Raw genomic sequence first — 27,785 nt, 5'->3', positions numbered from 1 at the left:
CGCGCTTCAAGCCCAGGCAACGGATGTTCCTCTGTTCGCAGCAGCACTCACAACGGTCACTGTAGTGCTCTTCACGTTCGGTAGACATACTGCGCACTTCAACTGCACAGGTAGGTGTGTATATAAACCACCCTCAACCACAGTACTTCCCCCATCTTCACCTCTCTCGTTACATACATACTTGACACACCACCTTCATCGTTGCCTGCTTGCCGTTAGTGCAGCAACATCCGCACGGTCGCTCGTTCCCCCGCATCTCATACTTCCTATCTCCTCTTTCCAACCACCTCCCCAACAGCCCTCAAGATGTCCGGCCCCCCTCCTCCTCTCGGTGAATCCTGGTTCCCCAATGTCGGCGGCAACATCGGCCTGAACCGCGAGCCGGTCCCCCCTTCTTTCCACCCTCCACATCCACCCCCTGGCCCACCTGCTGGTCCTCCTCCCGCCGAAGCCCAGGCTCAAGAAACCCCCGAACACATCTCCCCACCCACAATGACACACCACCTCCCCGGCCTCCCCACCGCACACACCCTCGGCCCCTTCCCCCCGCCTATTCTCGGCATGGGCATGGGCATGGGCATGCCTCTCCCCTTCGGACCCGTGATGGGCATGGGCTTCGGTGGCGTGCAATCCGCAGGCCCTCTCGCACCACCGCGGATGCCCTGGAACACTCCCGGACTCCTGGGCAACCCGTCCACGCAGCACGGCGCGTGTGTCCCTGGTATGCCGTGGCTAGGCTTCGAGCGGTGCGTGGATGGCCCGCCGGTGCCGGAGGGTGTTGCGGGTGTCGTGCCGCCGTTTGCGCCCGGACAGCCGCTGTGGAGCGGGGCAGGGATTCCGGGACTAGGTGCGATGGGCATGGGAATGGGAAGTATGGGACTCGGTATGGGAGGATTCGGCATGGGCATGGGCGTGGGCTTCTGGCCCGGCATGCACCGCCCCGCGCCCGGCATCATGACCGAAGCCCTCGCGCCCCCGCAACCTCCGCAGGCCGACATCACCTCGCTCCCCGGCGGCGTGCCCCCGGGCATGACGCACGTCGAGTCGACCGAGCACACCATCGTGCACCTGCTCAAGGGCCCCGTGTTCCCCTGGCTCAACCACGGGATGCCCATGGAGGTCGAGGTGCTGTATGTGAGCTGCAGCACGAATATCAATCGGCTGATCGAGGTGTGCAATGAGAATCAAGATTGTGAGGGGTTCGGGATTAGCGAGGTGCATGAGATGGTGAATGGGTTGTGGGAGAAGGGGCAGACTTTTGTGTATGGGGAGCCGATGAGTTTGGTGCTAACGTTGGGGGATGCGGGGTGGAATAAGGAGAGGAATAGGCCGGGGGGCCGGAGTTTGCATATTTATTTTCATAAGGTGTAGGAGGGGTGGGGAAGAGAGAAGGGGTGAGATGGCTAGACAGGTGGCGTGGTGCTGGTACGCTGGCTTTTATTTGAGTTGGTAGACGAGACGATCTCGGCTGATCGTGGTGGCGCCTGAGGTAGCGTGTGTGCGTTTATGTCGCTTTGGTAGGTATGTGGAGGATTTGAGCAGGCATGTTAGTTGGGACGTACTTCGACCTTTTTCTTAAGTTCACGACATCGAACACAAATTCTCAGGTACCAATTGGTCATCAGTCATCCAGAAAGATCCTTCAAAATGCAATGTCGTCTGTTGATAACTATATACAAGAAGCGAATACAATAAAGGCTTCCATCGAATCATAGCAAATCCAGTAACGCACCAGGAACAGGAATTCACATATCCCTTCACATCCCCCTAGCCGCCGAATCTGCACGCGCAACCTCCATGCTCGCAAGTCTGCGGCTGTGACGCTTAGCGGCATTGGTGCAGGCACCTCCAGAGCAGGCCTCATACAGGCTGATAGCATCGTTGCCACCGCAGACCTGCTCCTGGTTGCCGGAACACTTCATCAGGCAGTTACCCTAGGTTGCTGTCAGTTCGAGATGCTTGCATGGCAGGAGGGAAACATACCACTCCACGAGCAGACGCCGGTGCCCGGTCATCGGCAACGGCGCTGCCGCAGTAGCACTGGCCTGGAATGTGTCAGCTTTGTCGTAATGAGGGGGAAGGATGTAGACCCACCGGAGTACTCCAACCCAGCGTATGACTTGGACTTGCTTTTACAAAAGTCGATGCACTTATCCACCGTCATGTCATCCCCCGTCAACAGCTCCTCACTCAGCGTCCTCTCCAGCGCATTGTCCTTTCCACAGCCGATGTACTTGAACCCCTTATTCGTAACATCCACATAGCCAGCGAGTTTCGGGCTCAACGTGCTCTCCAGCTTCGGCGCATTGCAGTTCTCCGTCTTGGTGGCAGGCTCGGGTCCGTAGGAGACTTCATTGCAGCCCGGCAACGCATCGAGGACGCCCGCGACAGGCTCGTCAATCATGGAGGGCAACTTGCACTCTTTCGTCTCATCGGGGGAGTTAAAATCCCCAAAGGCTTTCTGCGCGCAGTCCTCCACGCCGTCCGGGCACATGTCTAGACCCTTCTGCAACGCATCGACGTCCCACCCGTTCACGAAGTCGCCGTGGTACCCGTACCCCGTTGCGTCGCCGTTGGCAAGCACGAATGGCTGCTGGTCGCCGTACCACATGTCCTGGAAGCCGCGGGTGTCGTAGTAGACTTCCGAGAAGAGGGTGACGAGGTGCACGGGATGGGTCTTAGGGCAGCGGCCGCCGTCGTAGTTTCCCTCCTCAGGGTACGAGACGTGCGACTTGTGGTCCTCCGAGTCAGTGTTTTTGCCGTCCCAGCACGCGGGGAAGGTGACCTGGGCGCGGATCTGGTCACATTTGTCGGTGGGCAGGTGGCGGATATCGGCTTTATCGTTGGTGGCGGAGACGCACTTGTAGGAGACGGCGCGCGAGGCGAAGTCGTCGGTTTCGTTGCGCTTCATGGGATCGCCGGCGAGCATGCGGAAGTTTTTGGGGAATGCGGTGAGCTTGTCGTTGTCGGGACCGGGTCGCGTCAAGTAGTATACTGCCATGCCGCCCATTTGGCCGCCATCGGTATCGCCGACAATGGGAACGTCGAGGAAGCTGCCATTCTGTGCTTTGAAGTAGAGCTTCGGGGTCCAGTAGTTGGACAGATCTGAAATGTTCAGCGCGTATGCTGGTAGGGAGGTTCAACTGGTAGGTACCTTGCTTGATGTTGCAAGTAGAGCAAGATGAAGCCCGAGCATCGTCATATGTCATGGAGAAGTTGAAGCCTGACCCGCCGGTGATGGTGTGCACATGGCCAGAAGCAACACCCGGGTTGACAACGGGATCGGCTCGCTGATCGAAAAGACGACTTCATCTGTTAGTACTCCAGTATCCCAAAGTATCATGCGAAGTCTACGTACGAGTAACATTGCACGACGAAGGTGCTGCTTGCGGGAGCTGCTAGCAAAGCAGCGAGGCCAAGGAGATACTGCATACTGCTGGAGCACGAGACTTGGGCAGCGATAGAGCGATTTCTCAACGAGGCAACAAGAAAAAGAGTGACGGGAATATATTCACGGAGAGAAAGGCACAAATAAAGGAGCGGCACAGGTGTCAAACCTGCCAAACGAATGTATGAAAAGAAGTGAGGGTGAAGGTGAGAACGGAGTTGGCCCAGGACTTCGCAGAACTCGGGGATGTCGCTCCAAAAGTAGTGTACAGTGGCTTACCTTACTCTACCTCGTCTCACCCATACATGCCCGACAAACTGGTACTGTCCTTATCTCAATTTAGCAAGAATGCACCTAAGACAGTCGAGCGTCAATCTAAATGAGCAACCTGCGGGTTCCTGCAGACGCAAATGGACAGCAGGAGGAGGGACACGACCGAATTGGTGCGTCGCCAGGCGCCGCTGTAGGTTGAGCGTTTAGCGAGGGCAGCGGACTTGTTTCGAAACTGGTGGCTGCGATATGACTGCACGGGTGCTGCACGCTGCAGGAGCATGGCGGCGTGATAAGGGCAGAGCCTTTGTTCCGAGTGAGCTTCTACGGCATGGTCGAAGTACAGAATCAATTGCGAAGGGGGCGGACGTATGGAGAAAGTGTAGGACTGTTCTCCTGGGGCGTAGATAGGACTTTGTCTATTTGTCGGTGTTTGAAGGTGTCAGGGCACCGTAAGCGCGCTCGCTCCGTCGTGAGCCGCTCGTGTTACCGTGAGAACCCCCGCAATTTCCACTCGCATGGAAAGTTTGGATTGCAAATTGGGCAGCAGAGACACGAGTGTTCACTGCCTTTAGTCGATCGGTGTAAACTAAGAGAGCGCTTGCTATATACAGACAATTTGAGTGTCATCAGTTTGTGTCGGCGCGACTGGCCCTGGTTCATTGGATAGAAAGATGGGGAGAAATCTCCACGGGATTGCATGCATAGCGTCAGATCATTGGGAGGAGCTGTCGAAGGACGTAGTCAGGACAAAGGTATTAATGGCGGCGACGCTATGATGGTCGTCAGGTTCTAGCGCCGAGGCTTTTGGGTTAGCTCGCGACTTCTCATTGTTGACATTGGCCTCAGATAGTGAACCATATCCGAGCCTCACGTGGATGGCAATTGCGGTGTGTCTGAGCTTGGGCTTGCGCCTGAGTTGTATTACATTATTATCCCCACAGGGCTTGGTCGTGGCTGCCTCTGTCACGAACAGAATGCCTGGCCTTCTCATTCCTTCTGTATCGTACAAAACCTCTTACTGTGCATTTTTACTTGGCATGGAGATTTGCTCTATCCAGCCAGTAGGACTGTATCCTACAATATCGTACAAGCACCCGACGTTGTGACCAAGCGAACTTCTAAGGCTTCTCCGAGGGTTTGGGCGGCTCCGTCAGGGTGCCTTCGGGAGCATCGTCGTCGCCTTTTACGTTGGAGTTGGGGTGGAAATGGGCTGAGCGCGGCGAGGTGGACCCATCGTCCCAGAACTCGACGTCTCCTCCAGAGCTCAATGTGCCGCGCTTGATGAGGTCGCCCTTTTCGCGCATCAGGTCCTCGAGGGTGACCGACTTGTCCGAGAAGATCTTCATGTGATCGCTGATGAGATGGCGGTTTTTGCAGCCCGGGCAGGATATGAGGACAGTGCCGTGGTGATAGCCTTGCTTGGAGACGCGGTGCGACGAGCGGGTGGTGCAGGCCTTGCAGGTGAAGGTGAGCTCGTAGGCGGGCACCTGGTCGCGCTCCAGCCGCGACTCTGGGGCCGCCGTGGTCGTGCCTGGCGAGTTGCTTGCTGGCGTCGACTCGTAGCGAACAGCTGCCCGGGGCAGGTGCGGCCGCGCTAGGATGGGCAAAGGGCGACGCAGCGTCGACGTTGACGTTCGCGGCGCGTGGAAAAGTCGCCTTGCCCCCGGAATGCATTCCGAGAGCGCTGCGCGCGCCGCGCGGGGCGCAGGCGGCCGCGCGAGGCCGCGGAGGAGCGATGAGGGCGCAGGCGGCATGGCTGGGATGCAGCAGAGGTGGACAATGGCAGAATCGAGAATGCGCAAGGGAAGGGTTGGTGTCGATGGTGTTGAGCTAAAGCTGCATGGATCCAAGCAAAGGCACTGAGTGGCGCGGACCGGCTTCGTCACTGGTTGCGGCGGGCCCATGAGGAACATCCCCGCATAGCAGACCGTCGTCGGCCAGCCTGGCGTCCTCCCTTCACCTTCACCCTCACCCTCACACGCACGCAGACGCCTCCCTGGGGCCAAGCATCGTCGCCCTTCCCTCCTTCGCACCCGGGGAAGCCCTGCCGTCCCCTCTCAGCGCCATTGCCGCGCGTGCATCTGCCAGCGAGCTCCGCGCGCAATCAGCCCACAAGCGCATCGCCACGGCAACACACAGGCACCCCCGGCCGCGAGCAGAGCTGGACGCCGCGTGAAGTGAGAGAGAGCGCCGGCGGCATGATTGCGGGACGAGGACGCCAGCGGATACGGCCGCCGCGACGAGTAAGCTTTCAACCTTTCACCTCGAGCGCCTCTGCCTCGGTGCTTCCACCCTGCCACACCCCACTCTCCACCAACCCACCCCGAGAACAGCCATGCCACCCAACATGGCGTTCCGCCAGAAACCCAAGATCAGGGTCCCTAACAGCTTGAAGGGTCTGCACGGCGACGAAGTCGACTTCGAGAACACATGGGTCACCATCGAGGCCGCCTTCCGCGAGATCCACACCAAAAATGCCTCGCGCCTGTCCTACGAGGAGCTGTACCGCCATGCCTATAGGATAGTGCTGAAGAAGAAGGGCGAGCAGCTGTACAAGAACGTGCACGACTTCGAGAGGGCCTGGCTGAGCAAAGAGGTCCGCGGCCACATTCAGCAGCTGCTGTCCCCCAACCTGCTCGCGCACTCGCAAAGCGTTGCCAGCACCACGGCCAACGAGCGTCGCGTCTCGGGCGAGAAATACCTCAAAGGGCTCAAGCAGGCGTGGGGCGACCACCAGGTCTGCATGAGCATGCTTGCCGATGTGCTCATGTACATGGTCAGTAGACGCCCCTCTAGTTTACGCCGCGCCTGGCGAGCGACAATGCTGATTACATGAACAGGATCGCGTCTATTGCCAGGACCACCGACGCCCCTCTATCTACACCTCCGCCATGGTGCTCTTCCGCGACGAGATCCTGAACTCGCCCCTCTCCGTGGCCGACGAACGTACTATCCTCGGTCTTTTGAACCACGTCATTCTCGAACAAATCCAGATGGAGCGCGACGGCGACGTTATAGACAAGCACCTCATCAAGTCGTGCGTTCACATGCTGGACGGGCTTCACGCCGACGACCTCGAGTCGGAGGAGCAGCGGCTGTATCATGTTTCGTTCGAAAAAGAGTATCTAGACACGAGCAGGGAATTCTACCGGGCCGAGTCGGAGCTGATGCTGCGGGAATCGGATGCTGGTGCGTACTGCAAGCGCGCAAAGAAGCGCATCCACGAGGAAGAGGACCGCTGTCGTGCGACGCTTATGGAGTCTACTACATCTAAGATCCGGGAGGTAGTGGAGGCGGAATTGATCCAGGGCCGCATACACGAGTTAGTCGAGATGGACAGCGGCGTCCACTTTATGATCGACAACGACAGATTGGAAGAGTTGAACCTCGTCTACGATCTGAATGCACGAGTGGATGAGAGGAAGTCAGAGGTTACGAGGTCTATTCAGAAACGCATCATGGAGCTGGGTATCGAAATCAACAACGAAGCGCTCGCCGCATCACAAGCCCCTGCGTCAGCACCGGCGGCTAGCACGGATACCGGAGACAAGACCAAACAGGCCCAGGAGAAGAACGTCAATTTGCAGACCGTTGCTGCGATCAAGTGGGTGGAAGACGTTCTTGGCTTGAAAGACAAGTTTGACAGGATCTGGCGGCAATCGTTTGACTCGGACAGTCTTTTGGATACGGCCATGTTCAACAGCTTCCGTGATTTCATCAACTCGACCGCATTCCCCCGCTCTTCTGAGAACATCTCGCTATTCATTGACGAGAACATGAAGAAGGGCATCAAGGGTAAAACCGAGATGGAGATTGACCAGGTCTTGGACAAGGCGATAACCTTGATCAAATACGTGCAAGACAAGGATCTCTTCGAGCGATACTACAAGAAGCACTTATGCCGCAGGCTCATCATGAACAAGTCCGTATCGAACGAAGTCGAGAAGCAAATGATCGAGAAGATGAAGCAGGAGCTCGGTCCCAGCTTCACCTCCAAGCTCGACGCCATGTTCAAAGACATGTCCATCTCCGCCGATCTTACGAGTGGCTACAAGGAGCATGTCGAAGGCCTCGGCGACCGCGACCCCAAGCGGATCGACCTCGCGATCAGCGTCTTGACCAAGATGACTTGGCCCATGGAGTCCATCAATGGCTCAGGAGAGGCCCAGGAGGGCAACCGACCGAAGTGCAACTTCCCGCCAGCCGTGGATAAGGTCAGACGGGGCTTTGAGCAGTATTACGCCGAGAAACACTCTGGACGAGAGCTTACATGGCTGCCAAACATGGGTACTGCAGACATCAAAGCTGTGTTCCCCAAGGTTCCCCAGAAGGATGGAACCTTCAAAGAGCGCCGGCACGAGCTCAATGTGTCCACTTATGCGATGGTTATCCTCTTGCTATTCAACGAGCTGCCCGCCGACGAGTGCTTGACCTTTGAAGAAATTCAAGCACAGACGAACATTCCCAAGAACGATCTAGTGCGCAACCTGCAGTCGCTTGCAGTCGCTCCTCGGACGCGTGTGTTGCTCAAGGAGCCCATGACCAAAGAAGTGAAGCCAACCGACAAGTTTTTCTTCAACGAGGGCTTCAAGGGCAACTTTGTGAAGATCAAGGTCGGTGTTGTGAGCAGCGGGAACAAGGTTGAGAGCGACCAGCAGCGGAAGGAGACCGAGAAGAAGAATGATGATGAGCGCAACTTTGTCATCGAGGCTGCTGTCGTTCGTATCATGAAGTATGTCACTCAATCACTGGTCCAATCCGTGCCACTCACTAACGAACAACTAGACAACGCAAGGAGCTCCCGCACCAGAAGCTGGTCATCGAGACGATCAGCCAGCTCGCCTCGCAATTCAAGCCCGAGGTGACAATGATCAAGAAGCGCATCGAGTCGCTCATCGAGCGCGAGTATCTCGAACGCATCGAAGGCGCCGCGGTCGATTCCTACCGGTATCTCGCATAAAGCGTAGCATCACTCATCGCGCGTTTTGGCGTTCTAGTCTGCATCTGTTTACTATCTGTTTTGAGGGGCGGACCCTCTGCATACTGCATACGTGCATGTGGACACGGCGTCCGGCATTTCCGCGCTGGTTATGCAGCGTGTGTATCATTGGCGACAGTGCTTTTCGGGATGGGATGGGATGGGATGGGACAGGCGTTATGGAGACTGGAAGAGATGGACTAACGGCCGAGTAGCTAGTTACCATTGTCGCCTAGTACGCATTCGAATCGATACGATTTACTCTGAGTTGGAGGTCGCAGACTCAAAAGATGATTCTGTAGAATGAATTTCTGGTTATCGACGGTGAGGTTGCTCAGATGAACTGACGGATAGGAAGCAGTAGAGCTGCTTACATCATACCATTAGGGTGCTTATTCGGCGGAAACTAGGTCTTTGGAATACGACACGAGGTTAGCGCATAATCACTAGCGCAATGTCATGTCTATATGCTTGCTGGACATGAGTATTCGGCTCCCGTCTTCCACATCGTAAACCGAATGACACCGCGCCTTCAACATTGTGCATTTTAAAAGAGCTGTCAAAGCACGATCCTCATTGGCGCTAAACACAAATCAAGCCAACCCGTGTATCAGGAACGGTTCATTCGCCGTGACAAAGGCAACGGCCAGGCACACCTGCCTGGCCACAGGTAGCGACCATGCCCTCAGTCGTATCGCGAGTCACGAGCCCGCCAGAGCGCAAGAGGAAAGCTCATGCTAAGTCCCGCAAGGGTTGTGGGAACTGCAAGCTCAGACGAGTCAAGGTCAGTTGCCTGCCTTCTTTGGCCTGCGTCAGCAGATGCTGAACGACCGCAGTGCGACGAGGATAAGCCTAAGTGTAAGAAATGCGTACTATACGGCGTCTCCTGCGACTACGATGGCTCCAAGCCCTCGCTTGATCTCAGCGCCGAAGGTGCCTTCCAGGTCAATCTGCCGCGTGCGGAAGCAACGCTTGACTTCAGCGTTGCACCGGAGAAGCCTCCCGTATCGCTAAGCAAAGTGAATGCTGCGGTGGTACATCATTCGCTATCCGATACTACAGACAACCGGGCAGACGGCCTAGTCATGGCGGGGCTCCCGCATATGCATCGATTCTCTGTGTGGACATTCACAGAAAACGACATGGAGATCGTAAAGAGGTTCCAAACGCGGACTGTGTCTACCATCGGGAGTAAAGAGGCTTCTTCCACATATCGAGGTTGCATTAGCCACTTAGCATTCAGCGTAAACATCCCGTCCATCACTCGTTCCATCGGACCAAAGTGACTGACAAACTCCAGCACCCCTTCCTCATGCACATGGTCCTCAGCCTCACCCTCCTCCACGACGCGCACCTCTCCACATCCCCGTCCTCCGACCTCGCCACGTCCTTCCAAAATGCCTCCCTCACGCACTGGAACACGGCCACCAAGCTCTTCAACGCCCTCCTCTCCCGCCCTATCCCCCCCTCCCACCGCGATGCCATCTGGGCCACGGGCGCCCTCCTCGGCACCGCATCAATGGCCTACATCGAGTCGTCCGACCCGGCGCACGCCTGGCCCCTCAAGCCCCCTGACCCAAACGACCTCAACTGGCTCAAGCTCGCCGAGGGCAAGCGCGCCATCTGGCAGATTGCCGACCCCAGCCGCCCAGACAGCATGTTCTACCAGCTCGGCAAGCACATGAACCACACACAGCGGCCAGACTGGGTGGCGCAGCCGGATTTCAGCTCCGTGCCGCCGCGGCTGGCGCGGCTGTTCGACATCACAGAGCACGATAGCGTCGAAAGTAATATATACTACCTCCCGCTGCTGTGCGTGCAGCGCACGCAGGCGCTGACGCTCACGCACGAGTTGGTGCTCCCGTTCATTCGGTTCTTGCTGTACATGACGCCGGAGTTTCGGGCGCTGCTGGAGCTCAAGGATGCGAGGGCGCTGCTGCTGCTGCTGTGGTGGTTTCGGCGGGTGGAGGCGGGACATGCGGATTTGTGGTGGATGACTAGGCGGGCGAAGATCGAGGGGAGGGCGATTGAGATTTGGCTGGAGAGGTGGTACGGGGGGGAAGAGGGGCTGATTGAGATGTTTGAGCGGGTGAGGGGGGGCGCGGGCGGGGAGGTGCTGGCTGGGCAGTGGCAGGAGGATCCGGCGGTAGTGTTGAAGGGGTGTACGGGGTGGGCAAAGGAGGTGCAGAGTGCGGGTGTTTTTGCGCAGTGATACACTTCCGCGGGTTTAGGTTGAACTATACAGACCTGTTGCGTCGTCCGATGTGCAGGGACAAGTGAATTGCGGAAACCTCCTCAAACTCCTGCACGCACAATTTTGAGCTAGTATGAAAAGGCCGAAAAAGTGAGCGCCTCGCACGCAGCCCGCACCTCACACCTCGCAGACTTTTTCCCGGCATTTGAGCGTCGAATATATTACAATCGTCTGCGAACCATGTGGTAGCAAGGTGCGACTTGGCCGCGCAAATATGCAGGCCCTCCCAGATCTCAGAGAAAACAAAACAGCCTCTCACCTACCGACACACTCAGGACTCTGTGCTCCAGACTCTCCGACCGCTCCTACACCGTCAACGCCTCCACCGCCGCAACCCCAAAGCACACCCAAGCCGCTACATCCACGCTCCACAACCTCACCTTGTGCCACCCCACCCACTCCCCCAGCAACTTTGCCGCCCTCCCCTCCCCAGACTTCCCCTCCTCGCCCTTGCACCCCTCAACACAAAGCCGATACAACCCCTCCACGCTCCCCGCCACCGCCGGCGCAAACGCCAGATGCGCCACCGCCGCCGCGAAGCCCGCAAAGTACCACTTCCCACTCGCCTCCCCGAGCCCGCCTACCGCCCACAGGTTCGCTGCCGCGGAGACGAGGGTGGTGCTGTTGAGCGCGAGCACAGACCACAGCCCCGTGTTGAAGAAATTGACGAACCACGCGGGGAGAAGGACGTCGGTTGCGGCTGCGAGCGCAGCCGCGGCGGTGGGTTTGCGTGGGACGGGGGCGGTGGACCCTAGGATGGTGCGGGTGAGCGCGTTGGAGGTGGGTGGCGCGGCGAGGAAGGATGTTGTCGTGAGGTATTCCATGTAGGCGTGTGCGAGGGAGGCGGTGGTGCTGAGGAGGGGGGTGAGGCGGAGGAGGGTCAGGGCGCGTGGGGAGAGGGTCAGGGTCAGGCCGAGGAGGGTAGTTGTTGCCATCGTTGGGTTGTGTTTTTGAGGGGTTTCACTTTCAAGGGGTACTGGTTGATATGGAGATTGGGAGTGAGCGCACGCCTGGCGTGGTAGGGAAGAAGAGGGCTCGTATGAACCTTGATCACGGCGCGGCGTGACGTTCCATCTTATGCGATGGCAGAAAGTCAGTTGTGGGGAGTTATACGATGCGTGTGGCTTGTGGTGAGACTGTGGTTCGATGCTTACGGCCGTAGTCGGGACAATCGGGAAACGGCATGACGGTCTTTGTCGGTACCGACACACAACGGGATACGCTGCAAGCCTCTATGCGTTGCTTCATTTGTTCCAAGTTCATGCTCTTAACGTGAATGAAAGACGCAATTGCTACAGGAGGAATGGGTTGGTACAGCGAGTGATGACGCATATATATATTAGTGGTGGTGCCTGCCCCATGCCATGTAGTTCCCTTAACAACAATTACATAGAAACACGCAGTGCTCTCACCCATCGAATGGCATATGGGCTTCAAGATGCCATGTCTGTATGGACAAGGTCTCCTGGTTCAAAGTATAAATCGGTTTAAGAGTTAGAGTTTGTACACACCTCTACTGGTGGCTGCAAGAGTAGGAGCTATCGCACAGGACACGTCCGAAGCACTTATTCAAGCACATCAATTGGTAGCCGGTACAAAGATACCCCGACCACAACAGGAGTCGACCGGATCAGGCATCGAGGTGCTCGTCCAGGGGAGTAAGCAATCCTGCTCTCGTCAATCCAACCAGCTACTGACATGGCACAGCGAATACAGATGTGATCAGCCGACGTTGTAGCCTATTGAGAATTGCCATGAACTATGAAGTGATCAAGATCTTGGACCAGCGAGGCATCTATCTCCACGCCCTACTAAGCTGGCGACTCTTGCTGGACACCCGCCTGGTCCTATCGGCCACAGTATTGCGTAATGAACGTCTCTCTTAGCGTTCTTTTCGGTTGGTGTGAAGACTGGGGCGACGGCTGGCTACGCGACGTGCCTGCGGAATATCCGTCCTTGACTGGAAGATACCTCGACATAGACGTATGCTTATCTGGGTGCTGTGACAGTCGGTCAGCCAGCTAGCTAGCTAGCTAGTCAGTCAACTCGAACTTGCTTCCAGTGGATTGATCGACAGTGGGATGAACCTCACCTGGATCCGCTTTCATGGCGACTTCCTTTGCCGTCGCTGTCTTGCCGTCCCCTTGTTCTCTGCCGGCGTCTCGGTCTTCTTTCAATGTGTCACTTGGGTGCTGCGCGGCGTCCACACTTGCTCCGTGTAAGTATTGCAACATCGTTACGGGAGTGGCAGCAAAGGCTATCTCTTCCATGGCAGCGAATGCCTCGCCAGAGATCATGTTCCGGGACGGCGGTCCCCTCTGACTCGATATAGCAAAGTATCATGCCCTGCGGCATGTACGTACGTGCCCCCTCCCGCCTGCACTCCACTGTACTTGTGACTTATTTCGTGATTGGCATGGGCCCTCGGTTGCCTTCTCGACTTACCGAATCTGCGTTCTATGGTGTCGGTCGTTCATGTGATGCTCCTCGGTAGGACGTCCATACCAGATGTTTGCACGCACCAACGACGGTACCTCATACATGCTTTCGTCTGCACGTATGCTATTTGCTGCTCTTCTTCCACAATTGTCGCATCTCCCTCTGTCTGCCAGCCGTCCTCGTCTCTGGTCATCAATCACAACTCGGAAGAGTATACCCCTGCGAGTTGTACCTAGATAGGCCATGCTGAGACAGGCGTAATGCTGCATAAGCTCGCGAGTCGTATCAGGATGTGCTGTACGAGGGCGGCGGGACAAGATCGGGCTGTGGATCTCACCAAGACGCTACTCATCGTGAGTGTCGAACATTTGCAGTCTTGATGACAGACGACGGACGGGGATGGCATATGATAGACGCTAGACGGCGGGCAGTGGCACGTCGTTCGCTGTGGTTGAAGTGGTATGAGCCGGAGGCTGGTTTTGGCCATGTGGATTACAACTTCCCTCGTGTCGAGTCACGCAGCCGCACGGCAGATGTCCTGACTGTCACAGCATCCCTGCGCAGCATCATGGTAATGATGCTCAATCACGCGGGATAGGGACGCACCGTCGCACCTGCACCCTCCATGGATATGACAGCAGGCACCACTTCACCAAGCACATGAGCAATGTCATTTACGTTCACTCTTTTCATTCCTCTTTATACAGCACACATGCTCGTTCGCTGCCCCAAGCCGCTGCCCCAAATTGTACATAGGAGAAGATAATATTTAAACAACAGACAGTAGTAATAGCGCGGTGTTGACGCGTCTATGTCCCATGACCCATATTGACCCTAGACCCGAACCCAAGATAAAAGTTTTGCAAACCAAACGCCCCACGTCGACAAGGTCGCTTACGAGACGTAGACCTCACCCGCCTTGGTAAGCGCCGACATGGTGCCGAGGAGGTTGGCCGCGGGGTCAAAGTTGCCGACGGCGAAGTAGGAGTAACCGGCGCAGGTGGACTCGCCGTCGAGGTAGGTCTGCGCGCTCTTGAGGAAGTCGGCAGACTCGGTCTCGGTGGCACCCGTCAGACCGAACTCGGTGACCCAGATCTTCTTGCCGGGGAACTTGGAGGCGGCGTCCTCGTAGTGGGCCTTGAAGGCGTCGAAGCCCGCGGAGGCAGGGCCGTACCAGTGGATGTTGATGTCGTCGAACTTGGCCTCGGGGCACTGCTCGACGAACTGCTGGAGGTAGGACAGACCCTGGCCCTCGGTCTGGGAGGAGGAGACGGAAGGCCCGACGATGGTGGCCTTGCCGTAGAAGTCGTTCATGTTGTCCTTCCACGCGGTGCAGAGGGAAGCGACGTCGAGGTTGGCCTGGGACGCAATGTCGGGCTCGTTGAGGCCGAAGAGAACCTTGGAGCCGGCGTCGATGGCAGCCTGGGCCTTGGAAGCCCAGTCACCGGCGTTGGCGAGGGTGCGCAGCGTCGGGATGAAGTTGGCGGCGAAGCTGCCGACGTCGCCCTTGGTGTCGGCCTCCCAGTTCCAGACGAAGCCGAAGTTCTTACCCTCGAAGGACTTGCAGTCGGCGGCGCCGTCCCAGCGGTATGCGAGACCGCGCTTGCCGCCAGCGTAGCCACCCGCCGAGGAGGCGCTGGTGGAAGCGGGAGCAGCAGAAGAAGCCTTGGCGGAAGAGGCAGCTGCGTAGGTGGTGGTGACGGCCTCAGCGGCGGGAGCGGGAGTGCTCACGGCAGCGGCAGAGCTGGGCTTCGCGGCCTCGGAGGCGAAGACGAAGGAGGTAGCAGCCTCGTAGCTGGCCTCAGGGGCGGAGGCCACGGGGGCGGCCGAGGAAGGCTTCTCAGCGGGGACGGAAGGCTTAGCAGCCTCGTGCGAGGACGAAGGCGCCTGGGGAGCGGCGGACGACGAGGCACCGCCGGCAGGGACAGTCACGGTGACGCGGTTGGTCTCGGTGACGTAGACGGTCTGGGGACCGCCGCAGACAGCCTCGGAAGTGACATCCTTGACGCCGGCCACGGTGGGCTCGGCAGAGCTGGGGTACTGGGTCAGGTAGACGGTGCGGGTGGTGGTCGAGGTGATGGTGTAGTCAGTCTCGGTGGCGTACGCGTCAGTGGCGGTGGTCTTCTCGCCAGCAGGCTTGCTGGGCTTTCCGGTGCCCTGGGCAACAGCGCTGGGAGCGGTCGAGTTGTAACCTCCCCAGCCGCCGGTGGGGTATGCGTGGCCGGCGTGTCCAGCAGAGGGGGTGAAGTGCTTGCTGTGGGCAGAGGCGTGGCCGTGGCCGTGGCCACCGCCAACATTGTACTGGGGAATGGCAGCGGCAGCGCCAACGAAGGCGAGGACCGAGAGCTTCATGTTGGGAGACATGGTGGTGCTGAGCTGTTACGTTGGGTTGATATAGTCGCTAATAGACAAGAACGCAGAGTTGGCAGCTTCGAGCGCACGAGATGTTCGGGCCGACCAGGGCTGATGCTTCGGTAGAGAGAGTGGACGTCTGCGAGAGACAAAGAAGGCAACGAGCGAGTGCTCAGAGGGAGTGAACGCAACAGCACCGTGGTATGTCGGAGGATGAAGGTGCAGTCGGCTCGGGGGCCTGGGGGCTCGAAGCTTGATATAGGCCTGGCAACGGGCGCGCGGGGACCCAGCTGGGCCTGGACAAGCAGCAGCCAGGATGGCAGCGGCCATGGGCCCAGAGGATCAGACTTTTTGCAAGGTCGCACACCAAGCGACGCCACGGCAATCTGGCGGTTGGCTATTCGGGGCAAGCGCCAGGCACGGGGCGGAAGACTGGCAGCGGTCGACCACAGCCGGCGAATGGGCGCGCGCCGGCGCTGGACCAGCCAGAGAGCGATCGTCGTGCCAAAAGCTTGTCTGGGGCCGTGGCGCCGTGCGATTCGCTGCGCAGCACGCCGCCGTTTCAAACCTCAGGAACAGGGGCAGCAGCGAACGCCGGCCCAGCGTCTGCGAGAGGGCGATACCAACAGCGACCGCGACCGCGCAGCCATGCTCGCCGCAGCGGAGCGCTCGACGTGAGGAGCAGTCTGCTGGAGACGAGCCCGTTCGTGGCCGCTGACGACGGCCCAGCGCCGAGCGCCCCGGGGCGAATGTTGGCGCGATGAACGGGCGGACGCCTTGGACGTGGATGCAGCGGGCCGGCTGCTGGCCCCAGCAGCGCAGCCGTCCTGCCAGGCCTCATCTCCGCGACGTGGTGGGCGTCGGCGTCGTCGACGAGGCTTTGGGGGTGACGACGGCCACGCGTGTCCAATGCCGTCGCAACTCGCCACGCATCCCAGATACGGCGCGAAGCCTGATGTGCGCTTGCTGGCAGGAGAAAGCGTGCGATGGCGAGCGGCGACGACAGCGGGCCCGCCAGCGGTGCAGGCTGCAAAAGCGCGCACGAGTCCACTCGCTGCACAAGCTACGCAGGCATCTCAGCTCCTCCAAGGCGCCTGTTGCTCGGCGCATCTCAGCGCTCGCAACTTGTCGCCTGGGCAGAGCCACGTCGTCCTCGCCGCCCATTGGTGGTGCGCGCAGACGTTCATCTCACGGCCAGGAGGTGGGAGCCGCCGTTGTAGGCCTCCCGCTAGGGTACCGTCCACGAAAAGGGCAGCTCGCGTCTTCAAACTAACACGGTGCGACGCTCAGCACGTGCTGTGCAATGGTGCTGGCCTGCACCACACCGCGCCGCCTCGTGCACCCGGCGCATTCCAGAGCGTGCCCAACGCGTCCGCGCAATGCCACGCTTCTCCACCGCAATCTCTTATCGATACCGCGGCGAATAGAAGAGCCCCCGTCCCACGCGCCCGCTCGCCGTCGCCCGCCCGCCGTGCTCCCTAGCCGCAGTGCCTGCACAGGCGTGCACAAAGTTTGCACGGCTAATGCACCGTGCTGAGAGAGGGAGTGCAACGCTGCTCCACCGCCGAACAGACGCTGCGAAGGACTGGAGAAGGCATCTGGCGTCTGGACCGCTGCACCGCGCGCCCGATCGGCAGAGTTGCTGAGCTCGAGTGGCCTCGGATCGACGCCATCGCTGCGTGCATCATGGCGTGCGTGCCCGTCCCTGTGTTGAGCGAGCCAGCGAGCGAGATTCTGATCTTCACTCGGACCTGCCTGCTTGCGCGACGTGGTTCGGGTCGCGTCGACCCGTACGCACCAGCGCGGCTTTGTACCACGGGTGCAGAGATCAGCGTCGCGTGCTTGCGATGCCGTCGGGCGTCATCTCTCCGCTTATATCGTCGTTGGCATCGCAGCGAGGTGGAACAGTTGGTGCGTGCGCTGTCTGCGGAGGTGACCTTGCATGTGCAAAGGCAAGGCATGGTTTGAAACCGCGACCATTTCGACCACAAACTATCGTCGAGGCTTAGACTGCGACTGCCGAAACTCTTGGTGCACACGAGAGGCATGAATCGAACAGATCCCTCGCTACATGAGTGCCCTTTACTTGACCTGCTTTGGCGTGCGTCCAATGGCCACGACTGCACAGCCACCCCTTTCGATAGTCTCTCACACGTTCCCAAAGACCTCCCCCTGATCCGGCTCACGGGTACATACAGCGTTAGCATTACACCTGTCGTGACCTAAAGACTGACTTCACGTGAGTGACCCCTAGCTGCAGTGAGGGTGAGTGTGCAGTCACCATTGTCGATGGCCTCACACTCACACTCGGCAACAGTAAAGAACACGAGGGCACTGAAGCTGGGTATCATCTTGATTCTACCTACAATCCTCAACATCCCATGCTGAACATGCTGCTTTTCCTTGTCCTCAGAAACGCCATTTGCAATGCATCGTGACCAATAAGAAATTCACCGCCTCCTCCTCCAACTCACTTCAGAGGCTTACCACCCCCTCCTCTTCCCCTGGTACTCGGCGCCCTTCTCCTTCCGCTTGACCTTCTTCACCTCGTTCCTGCGCTTCTTCTCCTTGCCGAACTTTTCTGGCTCCGCGACGGCCGCAATCTTCCTCTTCTGCCGCCTCTCCTCCCTTCGATTCTTCACCCCCTTCTGCACCTCGCCCATCACCTTGAGGTACTCGTGCGTCCCCATCCGCTTCTGCAGCACATTCATCGTCTCGCTGCTCTTGTCCACGATGGCCCGATACGTCTCGTTGAACGCGGGCTCGGTGGACCGCGGGATCGTGGTTGCCGGGTCGCTTAGGGTGGAGAGAGTGGTCAGGAGGTGCGGGAGGGAAGAGGTGAGCGAGGGCACCGGCAACTTTGACATCAACGTCTCGACGAGGGTCGCGGTTGCTGATTTGGGATAGAGGGACGAGAGCTTCATGATTTTGGTTTCGCGGCGGAGGATGCCCGAGAGGCGGGTGACGAGGCGGTGGATGGCGGTCGGGAGCGCCGTCTTTGTCTTGGTCGAATTTGGTCGAGGGGAGAAGCCACCGAATTCAGAGTCGGATGCGTCGCCGTTCGTTTCCTCTGCGCCTTGGACCAGCGTGCCGTCCTCTACATCTTCCTCGTCGTCCACCTTCTTGAAGTTCCACACTATGTTTGTATTCGCCGCCAACCATCGTGCTAGGAAGGCCAAGTTGCGGACGCTCTGTATGCACAGCTCTTCGCTGGTGTTGAGGCTTTCGAGGTGTCTGAGGAATAAATGGGTGAGTTTGATGCCCATCTCTTCGGTCAGCTCTAGCCCGCGGGATCCTTTGAGTGGCACGCTGTCGAGGCCTGACTCGCTGTTTGCCGTGGAAACGTCCGCGAAGAACGTGCCAACGAGCTTCGCTGCTGTGAGTTTGACCCAAGCATGGGGATACGAAACACATGCGCGGATCGAACGCCACATACTCTCCGAAGACAGCGTGTAGTCGGGCCAAGGCTTGGTGAGCTTCGAGAATACTGTGAGAGAGTAGTAGATCAACTCCCAATCTTCTTCGTCCCGTCGCTCCAAGCAGACGTCAAGAGTCGCCCGGAGCTGCTCCATGACGAATTCGAGCTCTTTGGGTTTGGCATCGGCGACTTCGAGATACAGACCCCAGCACTGGATACCGAGACGCTTGAGGCCCGCATCTTCATCCTGGATGAGCCACTCCTTGAGATCAGCTGTAAAGCTCTTCAGTTGCTGCGAGTTGGCGCGCTCGAAGATGGTCTTGACCAGGGCGCCTGCCATAGTGCGGCAGTCGGCCGAATCGTCGTTGGCCATAGAATGGACCAACGGAATGAACATCATCCCGAGGTTGTCCTCGAGCACCTTTTCACCGACTTTGTTGAGAATCAGGCTCACGGCTTCCATGACAGACTGCCTTCCCTCAACGTAGTCGTACCGCAGATTCTTGAGGAGGAATTCCAGCTGCTTTTTGAAACGGTTCTTCGCCTGGGGGTACTCCATTAGGAAGTGGAAGTAGGTAGACCGAGCTATCTGACGGGCAGACTGCGTCTGGTTTGTGATCATCATCGCAGCAACCTTATCCATCAACTCGTAGACCTCGGTAATCACAATCTTCCTCGTCATCACTGCCTTGAGAAAGCCAAAGGTGACGCCCTGACGATCTGGTTCGTCGATATCCGGAAGGATGCGCTTCAAAAGGTGCGCCAGATCTTGCTCTCTTATCTGGACATTTGGCCTTTCCCGGAGCACGCTGGTAATCAGCTTCAACGACGCCTGTGCGATTTCGGAGTTTGAGGATGTTGCTCCCTTGATCAGACGGACGGACTCTGTCACATAGACAGGACAGTTCTCATCCAGCTCCTTCATTGGGACTTTGATGATGGTGGACAGCAAGCGGATGGCAGACGTCTGTAGTTCTTCCTGGTTTGCGATCAAGGCGTCGCCGATCACTGGAAGGAACCCGGTCAAGTTCTGTGGTGTTTGCAGCTCTTCGTGCTTGCGGAGGACCGTTCGCAGAATGTCCAAGCTGAATCGGATCAACTTGTAGTTGTAGAGCGCCGTGGACTGACGAGCACCTGACTTCGCAGCGCCCTTCATGTTGATGAGAAATTTCTTGTTCCTTGGTTCCACGAATTCGGCCTTTTCGGTGCTGTTGTTCGACTTGTATACTTCCTGAATGAGCTCGTAGCCGAACACCAGAATATCGCGATCATTTACTGTGGGATTCTGGAGCACACCAAGCCCTATGCGGCGCAGTAGCTCATCGATCTTTTGTACCATTCGAGCGTTCAGCTTCTCCTGCAGCAAAGACTTGATGGGCGAGACGAGGGCATATAGATTGGAAGGAGACGTCGACCGCGCGATAATGTCCATCGTGTCAAAGCTCTTGCTGCTCTTCACCTCTTTCATCTTGCTGATATATTCTTCTGCGTCCTTCTCTTGGCCAGTAACGCCGAAGATATCGTCCATGATCACATCCATGATGTCCGTAACACAGTAGTCTAGATCTCCAGGTTTGAGCTGTTCAGCGAGCTCCACAAGCAACTTGTGGAGCGTAAAGGACAAGACGTGGAGCTGGTAGCCCCGCGAAAGCGCGATTCGAAGGGCACGGAGGATGAAGCCAAAGTAAGTTGAACCCGTGAAAGTGGCGATCTCTGCTAAGGTATTTCGAGCCATGTCGCGAGAGTCTTGGGAGCGCGATTTCAAGATGTAGCTGATGTCGAGCAGAACGGCCGGCAACCTTGCCTCAATCTCGAGGGGAGGTAGAACCAGAAGTGCCTTGCACACTGCTATAGCTACTGGGACTCGCAGGCTAACAGTGCTTTCATCTTTCTTGCGGAGAAACTCAGAAAGGGCCGGGAGAATATTGTCGATAATGTCTTTCGTTAGCTTTTCCTGCTGCGGCAGAGTCTTTGAAAGTACCGATGGCTGTTCGTCGATTTCCATGGCATCGGCCTCGTTGACCTCATCGGTACTATCGGCAGATTGAGTTTGGGCCTGCGCTTCTGGTGATGTTGAGGCAACATAGCCTTTTGTACGCGCTGATTGGTGCAATCTGTCCAAGAGACCACTAATGAGCTTGATGACGGTCTTTTGCATGTCTTCTTTGCTCGAAAGATAGCCGGTGTATCGTCTGAGCAACGAACGGAATTGCGGCCATTCCAGACCCAGGCACAGAGTGGTAATTGTCTTGACTGTTTCACCAGACAAGGCACTTGCGTTATCATCTTCGGCCTTGTTGAACACAAAGTGCTCCAGGAGGGGAATGAGAATGTGGTAGATGTTCCCACTCTGTAGATGTGGAGCGTTGGATGCCAGTCGACGTAATGCGCGCAGGCGTCGGTGGCTTTGGATGTGCAGGACGTTGCTGTAGAAGGACGCTTCGTCATCCTCAGACACTAATATGTGGAGGTCAGTAACTGGCGCCCAGTCTTTATAGGTCTCGACTAGTTGGGCGAGCACAGCCAGAAACTCTACGCGGACAAGTTCCGATGGCTCACGCACTCCAAAACGAATGCCAGGGAGAAGCGCTGCGGAGACGAAGTCCTTCGTATCTTGGTCTTGGGGAGTCGTCTTGACGAAATGCCGAAGCGCGAGGGATGCATTAACGCGAATGCTCAGCTCGTCATTGTCCTTGATAAAGTACAACATGCTGTGAACCAGGGGCTTCCATTGCAGAAGGCTGTAGCGGATATCGCTAGTGATCTCGCCGAAAGCAGCAGACCGGCGTTCAAAGTCAGGCTCGTCTAAGCGCGACACAGAATACGAGTTCAGACCGTGACAGAGCTTCGCCAGAACTGACAGGTCGTCCCTGTAGGCTGAGAGGTCTTCGAGAATGCCGCAAAGCAAGACCCGCGCGTTCCTATCCTTCATGTACGAGAAAAGCGGGCTGACTCCCTCGAATATGGTATCAAAGAGCTCTGTGATGTCGATATTTTGGCAGCGCGGAATGAACTCGTGCAGAATCTTCAGCAACCCGAGCTTGGTCGCTGCGTTGACCCGTTGAGATGGCTGCCTGAGCAAGAAGCTGGAGATCTCGAGCATGCTGCGAGATTCGGCTGAGCCAACAACATAGGGTGCAAGCTCAGCAACCGTGTGAACTCCGGATTCAAGCACCTCTTTGCTGGGGCTCTTTCGAAGCAGGGAATCAACGTGTTGCAATATAGTGCTTGCGTATGGCTGGAGTATGTTGGACTGTATGCTGTTCCGCCTGATCTTGGCTTCCGTGGATTCTTGCTCACTGCTTGCCACCAAGGAAATGAGCTCACGCAGAATGCTGTCCATCACAAAGCGCTTAACGTCGTCCTTTGCCGAGGGCACATCGAGGCACTCGGTGATTTTTGTTAGTATGTCCTGGTTGAAGTTGACAAGGAACCCAGCTGTAGTCGCAGATTTCGACCAAGCTGAAAACAAGCGCAGGGTACCTGAAACTGATTGAGCCGTCTCGATGGGAAGTTGTTGGATTCTCGGAGTGACGAGCTCTCCCACTATTACTGACGCGTACGGTGCCCATTCGTAGCCTGGATAGCTTTCGAACAATGTGTTCAAAACGTGGAGGGCGCGTTGACGAATAGCTCTGAAAATAGACGTTTGGCTATCAGCCGGTTCTGATTCTGGCGCAGCGGTGGACTTTGCGATAGCTCGAGATGCATTGATGAGGCAGTACAGGACCGGATCGGCTAGGGAGGCAACGAATGGACGAATAGTCGTCTTGAGGGCGCTGAGCATGTCCTCAATCATGTTAATCATACCGACCTGCCTTCGCGGTGCTAGCAGATCCGCTTGCAGAACACTCTCGTCCAGTATCTGGTCCCGAAGTATGTGAACGCCGCTCAGTGGACCGAGCGCTATCTCAAGAAATTGACTAATCGCACCATCTTCGAATCGAGTCAATGCTTGGAAGACTGCCTTTCGCTTGACATCGAGTCCTCGCTTGCCGCTGATAACCTTGCCATACAACAGACGAAGTAGAACGGGGAATAGCACGTCTCGCTGATGCTCTTTGATCGCACTTTGGCCCGCTCCAGCGTCCAAAAATACAGAGACTTCATCACGGAATCGCGAGTCATCAAGCAGATTGAACAAATTCTCTTGATATTCGACGATGCCGGGCTCTTTCCAGGTAAGAAGCGCTTTGAGGGCAGCTCTCTGAACATCGGCATCGCCGTTGCCCAGAAGAGCTAATAAGGCCTGGTAAACATCCCTTGCTCGGTACAGGACCTTCGGGTTGGTGAATTTTGAGAACAGCGTGAGCATCGACTTTTGGTCTTTTCTGGTCCATCGAGACTCTGGCTCCGATTCTTCCCCGACAGTGTGGTCGTCATCCGGCATGCCTATCGCTCGCTGAGCCGAGGCCCAGTCAAGCAGAACAGGCACGAGGACACGAGAGCGTTTCTCAGCAACGACAGGTAGCTCGTTGAGAACTCGTAGGGCTTGCGTTCTGCTGAAGTCGTTGAGAAAATGGGCGCTTGTGTGATCGCGATTGAACCGAACCTGGAGTTCCTCTTCAGCGTCGTCCAAGGTGGCCTGCGATCTGTTGATTATGTGTTCGAGCTGCATGACATTAGTGCATTCGAATAAGCTGACGAATTGCGGAGGCGCAGGGGCTGCTGCCGGGCCGGTAGCAGACTCGTCGTGGTCTGTTGGCTGACTTATCCACTCAAAAGCGATGCGCAGAAAGTATGCTTCTCCTTCTTTTGTTTCACAGATAGCTTTCAACGCCGAAGTAACATCGTCCCAGATCGAAGCAAGTCTAACGTGAAGTAGGCCGAACAGGAAGGTCGGTATAGCCTCTCCGAGGTATTCATCAGCGGCGACATTTGGATAGAGCTTGGCAAGTTGTCCAATGCGCATAGAAATGGATCGCTGGGTTTCGAGATTAACAGGTGTCTGTTCGATGATGCTCGCAGTGGAGATGGCGTTGCGGCGTTCTTCAGTATCAGACGCTAGGATCTCGAACAGACCTAACGCCACCAGGCGCAATTCGTGCGAAGGCGATCCCAAACAACGCAGGAGGCCTTGCTTGAGAGAGTCAATGTGATCGCCAGAGAAGTTAAGACTTGCTTTGTTTCGCTCAGCAAGAGCGAGCAAGCCATTCCAGAAGGCCAGAGTGCTGTTCCCGTTGGTTGATGCGGCTTTGCATAATGCAGGCCAGAGTTGAACCAACGACTGCTGGAGACTGGCGTCGCGCACAAGATATTGGAATCCATTCCCAGTGGCAAATGTTTTGGTATTCATTGCCAACTTATCACCATTCTCCAGAGATTTCGCCAAAGCGTCGTAAAGATATTTGGAGATGGTTTGTTTCTGTTCGCTAGACAGTACAAAGCTTCCAATAGCGTCGATGAAGGCGTTGCAGTCGTACAGGGCGCGTTGAGAGCCTTCTGAGTCGAAATCCAACGTGGGAAGTTGCTGCAAGCGCTTGTTCATAGTATTTTGCCAGTCAGATGGCGCTTGCAAGGTGTCTTTCGGCACTATGTTGTGTTCGTACAAGCTAGGCAGGATCACAGCGAGCTGATCTCCATATTCTTGGGATTTTTGGACGACAAACCTACAAACAATTAGCGCAGGATCGAGCATCTGATGTTCAGTGTACTGACCTCTTGAAGTACGATAGGAGTAGAGTATTGAACCGCTCGGCGCCTAATCCTGCAAATGTGTTACAGAAGGACAAAAAGTACTTTTCCAGCGGCTGTTTGCTGATCTTCTCCAAGAGTTGAGTATGGGGAATTGCTGCGTCAATCGGACAATACTGAAAAACGACTGCAAGCGCTGAGAGGAGCTCTTGGGTGTGTGCTGCTTCCAACGTCGTGGACTCATCGATGCCATCAACAAGTAAGTTGATAGTTTCGAGCATAGACTGCCACTGGGCGATTCGTGATCCTCGACGAACACCGCACACGACGAAAAGCAGTCTGGAGGATAGGCCGACATAGCGTTTATCTGCAACCTTGGTTTTCATCGTCTCGATAATAACTTCCAAGAGGGGTTGGAAATGCTCCGCGTCTGTAAAGTGAATCACGGAAGTAATCACACCCTTGAGCACGAATTCCAAAGGCGGACTTTGCAAATCCGCATATTCCCCGTCATAGGTGCACAATAGCATTTCTTTCAGTGTGGCGACTCCGCTCGAATGTAGGCCACGCTGGACTCCTTTGATGGAATCTGCGAAAAGAGTCATGAGGCCTTGTTGGAAATCGATGTCCGAGGCAGTGCCTTGCGCGTCCTTCAGAAGCCCTGAGACGTGCTTCATTATGGTCCTCAGAGGAATTTGGTCCCTGTGATAGGCAGCTCCAGCCTTGCGCACCAAGAAGCTCAGCGATTCTGCAGCGAATCGCATAACGAACAGCTTCTGGCGCGCCTTCCCCAGCAACGGGACCATCAGATCAAACACCGGTCGCAGGTCCGGAACCAAAAGCCTCGAGAGGTATTTGAATAACCAGGCAAGACACGTGAACGCCCACTCAATCACCTCAACATCGGCATGTGTGGCGGCAAGGTGGGCGACCGTCCGGACTGCACGCTCGAAATGTTTCTCAAAGCGCACGCCGAGATCATGCGCAAAATTTGCCAGGAGCTTCAGCAGCGGCTCCTCACTGTTCTTGTCCCCCTTTTCAATGTTTTCAATAAGCAGCTCGAAGATGCGCTCGTCGTGGTGGAGGACCTGTGGGAGGCTGTCGCACAGCGGGGCGACTCGGCGGGCAAATATGGAGAAGATCTCGGAGAGGTTGATGTCTCTCCACTCGACGAGAGCATCTTTAAAGTACGAAAAGGTCGCATCGAGCTCTGCATCGTCAATTATGGTGCTGCGTCCGCGGCGGACGGGCTCGATCTTGAGTCTCGCGATGCGCTGGGCGAACGATTCGAAGGTGTGGTTTTTGTTCGACTTTGTGCCGCCCTTCACCCGTTTCGCGATGCGCAGCTGCGGCTTCGCGGCCGGTCGTGTGCCTCGAGACATGGCGGCCATGTTTGTCAGTAATAGAGTCGCAGGATAAGTCTGCACTTCTAAAAAAATTGCTGACTAAGTGGGAGTATTTTTCGGATTTAGCGCGTTTACCAACAGTTCGCCAAGAGTCCGAATTGCATCCACAGCTACATCCTTGTCAATTTGCGCATTAAGCTAAACTCCGCCACTCAACAACATGCCATCGACTTCATAGTTACATGGAATGTATATTACACGACTAGCTACTTTATATCGTGACCTCGTCTTCGAGATTCCCGCTTAATCTGCTTGTAAACATAGCACCTGTGCATGTAAGCACTTTGCATTGTAAATGGGTTGCCCCGCAGTGCGAAGTCGCTCAAATAATCACACATACGAGAGGCATGGAACCGTCGAGCTCATGAGCTGGTCGGAAATCTGACCCTCGTTGCTGACACCTGGTATCACTAGATAACGTAATACTCCCGATTGAGATACTGGACCGTGTACTTATCGTCGTCTGGGGCTTCTTTGGGCATAAGACCTGCATTCTTGAAGCATTCGCTGTAAAGTTTGCACTACCTTCTTGTTAGCAACTTTCCGCGAGAGCGGGTGAAGTTAGAGTCTCGTACCATGTCTTTGTCGTATTGGGCGTACTCGAGGTAAGCGCGTACTTTGACTGAGAAGTCTTCCGTTTGCGTTTCGAGCGTCGGTTCGAAGGTCCGAATGAGGTTGCCTCCATAGCTGAGAGCCAATCAGGTGTCTGTGTGATCTTTATTAAGAGCCAAGCGCATACCTGGTCACGTTCCCTGGGATCTTGTATTCCTTGATCACGTCGTGGACAATTCGCGCAGACACTGAATGATCTGCATGTTCCGCGGTATATTCTCCATCGTTGGCGATGGGCGTTATGTTGTCCAAAGTACGGATAATGGTCGGGCTCTTCCATTGAAGAATGGTGGAGATCAAGTGCTTCAGTCTGTTGAGGTCATAAGTCGTCTCTCCGTCGATCGAGGTTATGTTCCGGGTCTGGTTCTGATACAGCTTCCTGAGCGAGACCTGGCCCGTCTCTTTGTAGCCTTGTCCGTCGGAACCGCCATCTGGGAAACGTAGGTCTGTCGTTCGTCAGCACATGTGATGCAAAGCTCGATTGATAGCACGCACAGATGAGCAAGAGTCCCTTCGCATCCTTGGGGTATCGAAGCGTAATGAACGCGTCCCTGCAAATTACCTTCACGCTGTCCCAGCCTGTCTGGTTTATCGGTGCCCCCGCCATGAAGTTAAATGATGCCTGGAGCCCTAGCTCAAGTGAATCGGTGGAATTGGTGTCTTTCACGCCACGATCGCCGGCCGTGAGCATGACCACTGTGGTGCATTTAAAGGTGCGGACGTCGTGGTAAAGATCGGGGTTCTGATAGAGCAATACATCGACCGGATGCGCAACGAAGTGGACGTTTCCACTACGGCCGGTCAGTGAGGTGATCTGTGTATAAACGCCCAGAGAGACTGACCCAGGGCAGTTGTAATCCTCGCCGATCTCATCAAGACTAGCTACCTCGACCAACCCTTTGGCGCTGATGGCAGGCGCAGCTAGCAGCTGCAGAAGTCCGGACACGAATACTGGTACAAACATGTTGTGCAAGGTATTGGTGAAAGCGAATGGATAGTGGCAAGAGCAGGAAGGACGAATCAACGAGACT

The 27,785-nt window shown here is 56.4% G+C and overlaps 11 protein-coding genes across 11 annotated transcripts; 3 read left to right on the top strand and 8 right to left on the bottom strand.

Annotated features, from left to right (window-relative positions):
- Nucleotides 1-99: 99 nt before the first annotated feature.
- Nucleotides 100-1,607, top strand: CC84DRAFT_1253816 (uncharacterized protein). Its single transcript, XM_018184407.1, has one exon. The coding sequence runs from the start codon at nt 307-309 to the stop codon at nt 1,369-1,371; it is 1,065 nt and encodes a 354-aa protein (XP_018041700.1). The 5' UTR covers nt 100-306; the 3' UTR covers nt 1,372-1,607.
- Nucleotides 1,608-1,650: 43 nt separating this feature from the next.
- On the bottom strand, nt 1,651-3,710 carry CC84DRAFT_8661 (WSC-domain-containing protein). The gene is made up of 5 exons (XM_018187708.1): nt 3,359-3,710; nt 3,155-3,306; nt 2,095-3,105; nt 1,984-2,045; nt 1,651-1,934 (listed from the first exon to the last, which is right to left on the bottom strand). Exons 1-5 carry the CDS (start codon nt 3,430-3,432, stop codon nt 1,758-1,760), a joined length of 1,476 nt encoding a protein of 491 aa, XP_018041699.1. The 5' UTR covers nt 3,433-3,710; the 3' UTR covers nt 1,651-1,757.
- An 844-nt stretch (nt 3,711-4,554) lies between these two features.
- CC84DRAFT_1158881 (zf-DNL-domain-containing protein) lies at nt 4,555-5,902 on the bottom strand. The gene has a single exon (XM_018177091.1). It carries the CDS (start codon nt 5,563-5,565, stop codon nt 4,780-4,782), a length of 786 nt encoding a protein of 261 aa, XP_018041698.1. The 5' UTR covers nt 5,566-5,902; the 3' UTR covers nt 4,555-4,779.
- Nucleotides 5,903-5,933: 31 nt separating this feature from the next.
- CC84DRAFT_1200633 (Cullin-domain-containing protein) lies at nt 5,934-8,875 on the top strand. Its single transcript, XM_018181674.1, has 3 exons — nt 5,934-6,437; nt 6,502-8,393; nt 8,447-8,875. Exons 1-3 carry the CDS (start codon nt 5,997-5,999, stop codon nt 8,619-8,621), a joined length of 2,508 nt encoding a protein of 835 aa, XP_018041697.1. The 5' UTR covers nt 5,934-5,996; the 3' UTR covers nt 8,622-8,875.
- A 443-nt stretch (nt 8,876-9,318) lies between these two features.
- Nucleotides 9,319-10,851, top strand: CC84DRAFT_1078493 (uncharacterized protein; the record flags this gene model as incomplete). The annotated part of the gene is made up of 4 exons (XM_018173801.1): nt 9,319-9,423; nt 9,476-9,721; nt 9,788-9,883; nt 9,940-10,851. 4 exons carry the CDS (start codon nt 9,319-9,321, stop codon nt 10,849-10,851), a joined length of 1,359 nt encoding a protein of 452 aa, XP_018041696.1.
- Nucleotides 10,852-11,025: 174 nt separating this feature from the next.
- Nucleotides 11,026-11,934, bottom strand: CC84DRAFT_9856 (uncharacterized protein). The gene has a single exon (XM_018188053.1). The coding sequence runs from the start codon at nt 11,826-11,828 to the stop codon at nt 11,199-11,201; it is 630 nt and encodes a 209-aa protein (XP_018041695.1). The 5' UTR covers nt 11,829-11,934; the 3' UTR covers nt 11,026-11,198.
- An 896-nt stretch (nt 11,935-12,830) lies between these two features.
- On the bottom strand, nt 12,831-13,180 carry CC84DRAFT_1158879 (uncharacterized protein). Its single transcript, XM_018177090.1, has one exon. It carries the CDS (start codon nt 13,161-13,163, stop codon nt 12,927-12,929), a length of 237 nt encoding a protein of 78 aa, XP_018041694.1. The 5' UTR covers nt 13,164-13,180; the 3' UTR covers nt 12,831-12,926.
- Nucleotides 13,181-14,022: 842 nt separating this feature from the next.
- On the bottom strand, nt 14,023-16,133 carry CC84DRAFT_9729 (uncharacterized protein). Its single transcript, XM_018188015.1, has 2 exons — nt 15,780-16,133; nt 14,023-15,245 (listed from the first exon to the last, which is right to left on the bottom strand). The coding sequence occupies exons 1-2, from the start codon at nt 16,012-16,014 to the stop codon at nt 14,227-14,229; spliced, it is 1,254 nt and encodes a 417-aa protein (XP_018041693.1). The 5' UTR covers nt 16,015-16,133; the 3' UTR covers nt 14,023-14,226.
- A 921-nt stretch (nt 16,134-17,054) lies between these two features.
- CC84DRAFT_8600 (uncharacterized protein) lies at nt 17,055-18,029 on the bottom strand. The gene has a single exon (XM_018187653.1). The coding sequence runs from the start codon at nt 17,889-17,891 to the stop codon at nt 17,205-17,207; it is 687 nt and encodes a 228-aa protein (XP_018041692.1). The 5' UTR covers nt 17,892-18,029; the 3' UTR covers nt 17,055-17,204.
- Nucleotides 18,030-18,068: 39 nt separating this feature from the next.
- On the bottom strand, nt 18,069-26,137 carry CC84DRAFT_1106724 (uncharacterized protein). Its single transcript, XM_018175154.1, has 2 exons — nt 24,761-26,137; nt 18,069-24,711 (listed from the first exon to the last, which is right to left on the bottom strand). Exons 1-2 carry the CDS (start codon nt 26,125-26,127, stop codon nt 18,168-18,170), a joined length of 7,911 nt encoding a protein of 2,636 aa, XP_018041691.1. The 5' UTR covers nt 26,128-26,137; the 3' UTR covers nt 18,069-18,167.
- Nucleotides 26,138-26,552: 415 nt separating this feature from the next.
- CC84DRAFT_1210990 (uncharacterized protein) lies at nt 26,553-27,718 on the bottom strand (the record flags this gene model as incomplete). Its single annotated transcript, XM_018182338.1, has 5 exons — nt 26,553-26,663; nt 26,718-26,829; nt 26,882-27,200; nt 27,250-27,545; nt 27,597-27,718. The coding sequence occupies 5 exons, from the start codon at nt 27,716-27,718 to the stop codon at nt 26,553-26,555; spliced, it is 960 nt and encodes a 319-aa protein (XP_018041690.1).
- Between the last annotated feature and the right edge of the window lie 67 nt (nt 27,719-27,785).

The sequence above is a fragment of the Paraphaeosphaeria sporulosa genome (genome assembly GCF_001642045.1).
Source record: "Paraphaeosphaeria sporulosa strain AP3s5-JAC2a unplaced genomic scaffold CC84scaffold_1, whole genome shotgun sequence".
Classification (NCBI taxonomy): domain Eukaryota; kingdom Fungi; phylum Ascomycota; class Dothideomycetes; order Pleosporales; family Didymosphaeriaceae; genus Paraphaeosphaeria; species Paraphaeosphaeria sporulosa.
This window is presented reverse-complemented; position numbering and strand designations above follow the sequence as displayed.

Bases quoted from the DNA above. Each gene is read 5' to 3' on its own strand.
- CC84DRAFT_1253816 (XM_018184407.1), top strand. From the start codon at position 307: ATGTCCGGCCCCCCTCCTCCTCTCGGTGAATCCTGGTTCCCCAATGTC.
- CC84DRAFT_8661 (XM_018187708.1), bottom strand. From the start codon at position 3,432: ATGCAGTATCTCCTTGGCCTCGCTGCTTTGCTAGCAGCTCCCGCAAGC. The intron at 3,307-3,358 runs GTACGTAGACTT...TAACAGATGAAG, and splicing joins TTCGTCGTGCAATGTTACTC to TCGTCTTTTCGATCAGCGAG. The intron at 3,106-3,154 runs GTACCTACCAGT...TGAACATTTCAG, and splicing joins TACTTGCAACATCAAGCAAG to ATCTGTCCAACTACTGGACC.
- CC84DRAFT_1158881 (XM_018177091.1), bottom strand. From the start codon at position 5,565: ATGGGCCCGCCGCAACCAGTGACGAAGCCGGTCCGCGCCACTCAGTGC.
- CC84DRAFT_1200633 (XM_018181674.1), top strand. From the start codon at position 5,997: ATGCCACCCAACATGGCGTTCCGCCAGAAACCCAAGATCAGGGTCCCT. The intron at 6,438-6,501 runs GTCAGTAGACGC...TTACATGAACAG, and splicing joins CCGATGTGCTCATGTACATG to GATCGCGTCTATTGCCAGGA. The intron at 8,394-8,446 runs GTATGTCACTCA...ACGAACAACTAG, and splicing joins GCTGTCGTTCGTATCATGAA to ACAACGCAAGGAGCTCCCGC.
- CC84DRAFT_9856 (XM_018188053.1), bottom strand. From the start codon at position 11,828: ATGGCAACAACTACCCTCCTCGGCCTGACCCTGACCCTCTCCCCACGC.
- CC84DRAFT_1158879 (XM_018177090.1), bottom strand. From the start codon at position 13,163: ATGGAAGAGATAGCCTTTGCTGCCACTCCCGTAACGATGTTGCAATAC.
- CC84DRAFT_9729 (XM_018188015.1), bottom strand. From the start codon at position 16,014: ATGGCCGCTGCCATCCTGGCTGCTGCTTGTCCAGGCCCAGCTGGGTCC. The intron at 15,246-15,779 runs CATCTCGTGCGC...TCCCTGCCGGCG, and splicing joins TCAGCCCTGGTCGGCCCGAA to GTGCCTCGTCGTCCGCCGCT.
- CC84DRAFT_8600 (XM_018187653.1), bottom strand. From the start codon at position 17,891: ATGCTAACGCTGTATGTACCCGTGAGCCGGATCAGGGGGAGGTCTTTG.
- CC84DRAFT_1106724 (XM_018175154.1), bottom strand. From the start codon at position 26,127: ATGGCCGCCATGTCTCGAGGCACACGACCGGCCGCGAAGCCGCAGCTG. The intron at 24,712-24,760 runs GTCAGTACACTG...AATTGTTTGTAG, and splicing joins CTCCTATCGTACTTCAAGAG to GTTTGTCGTCCAAAAATCCC.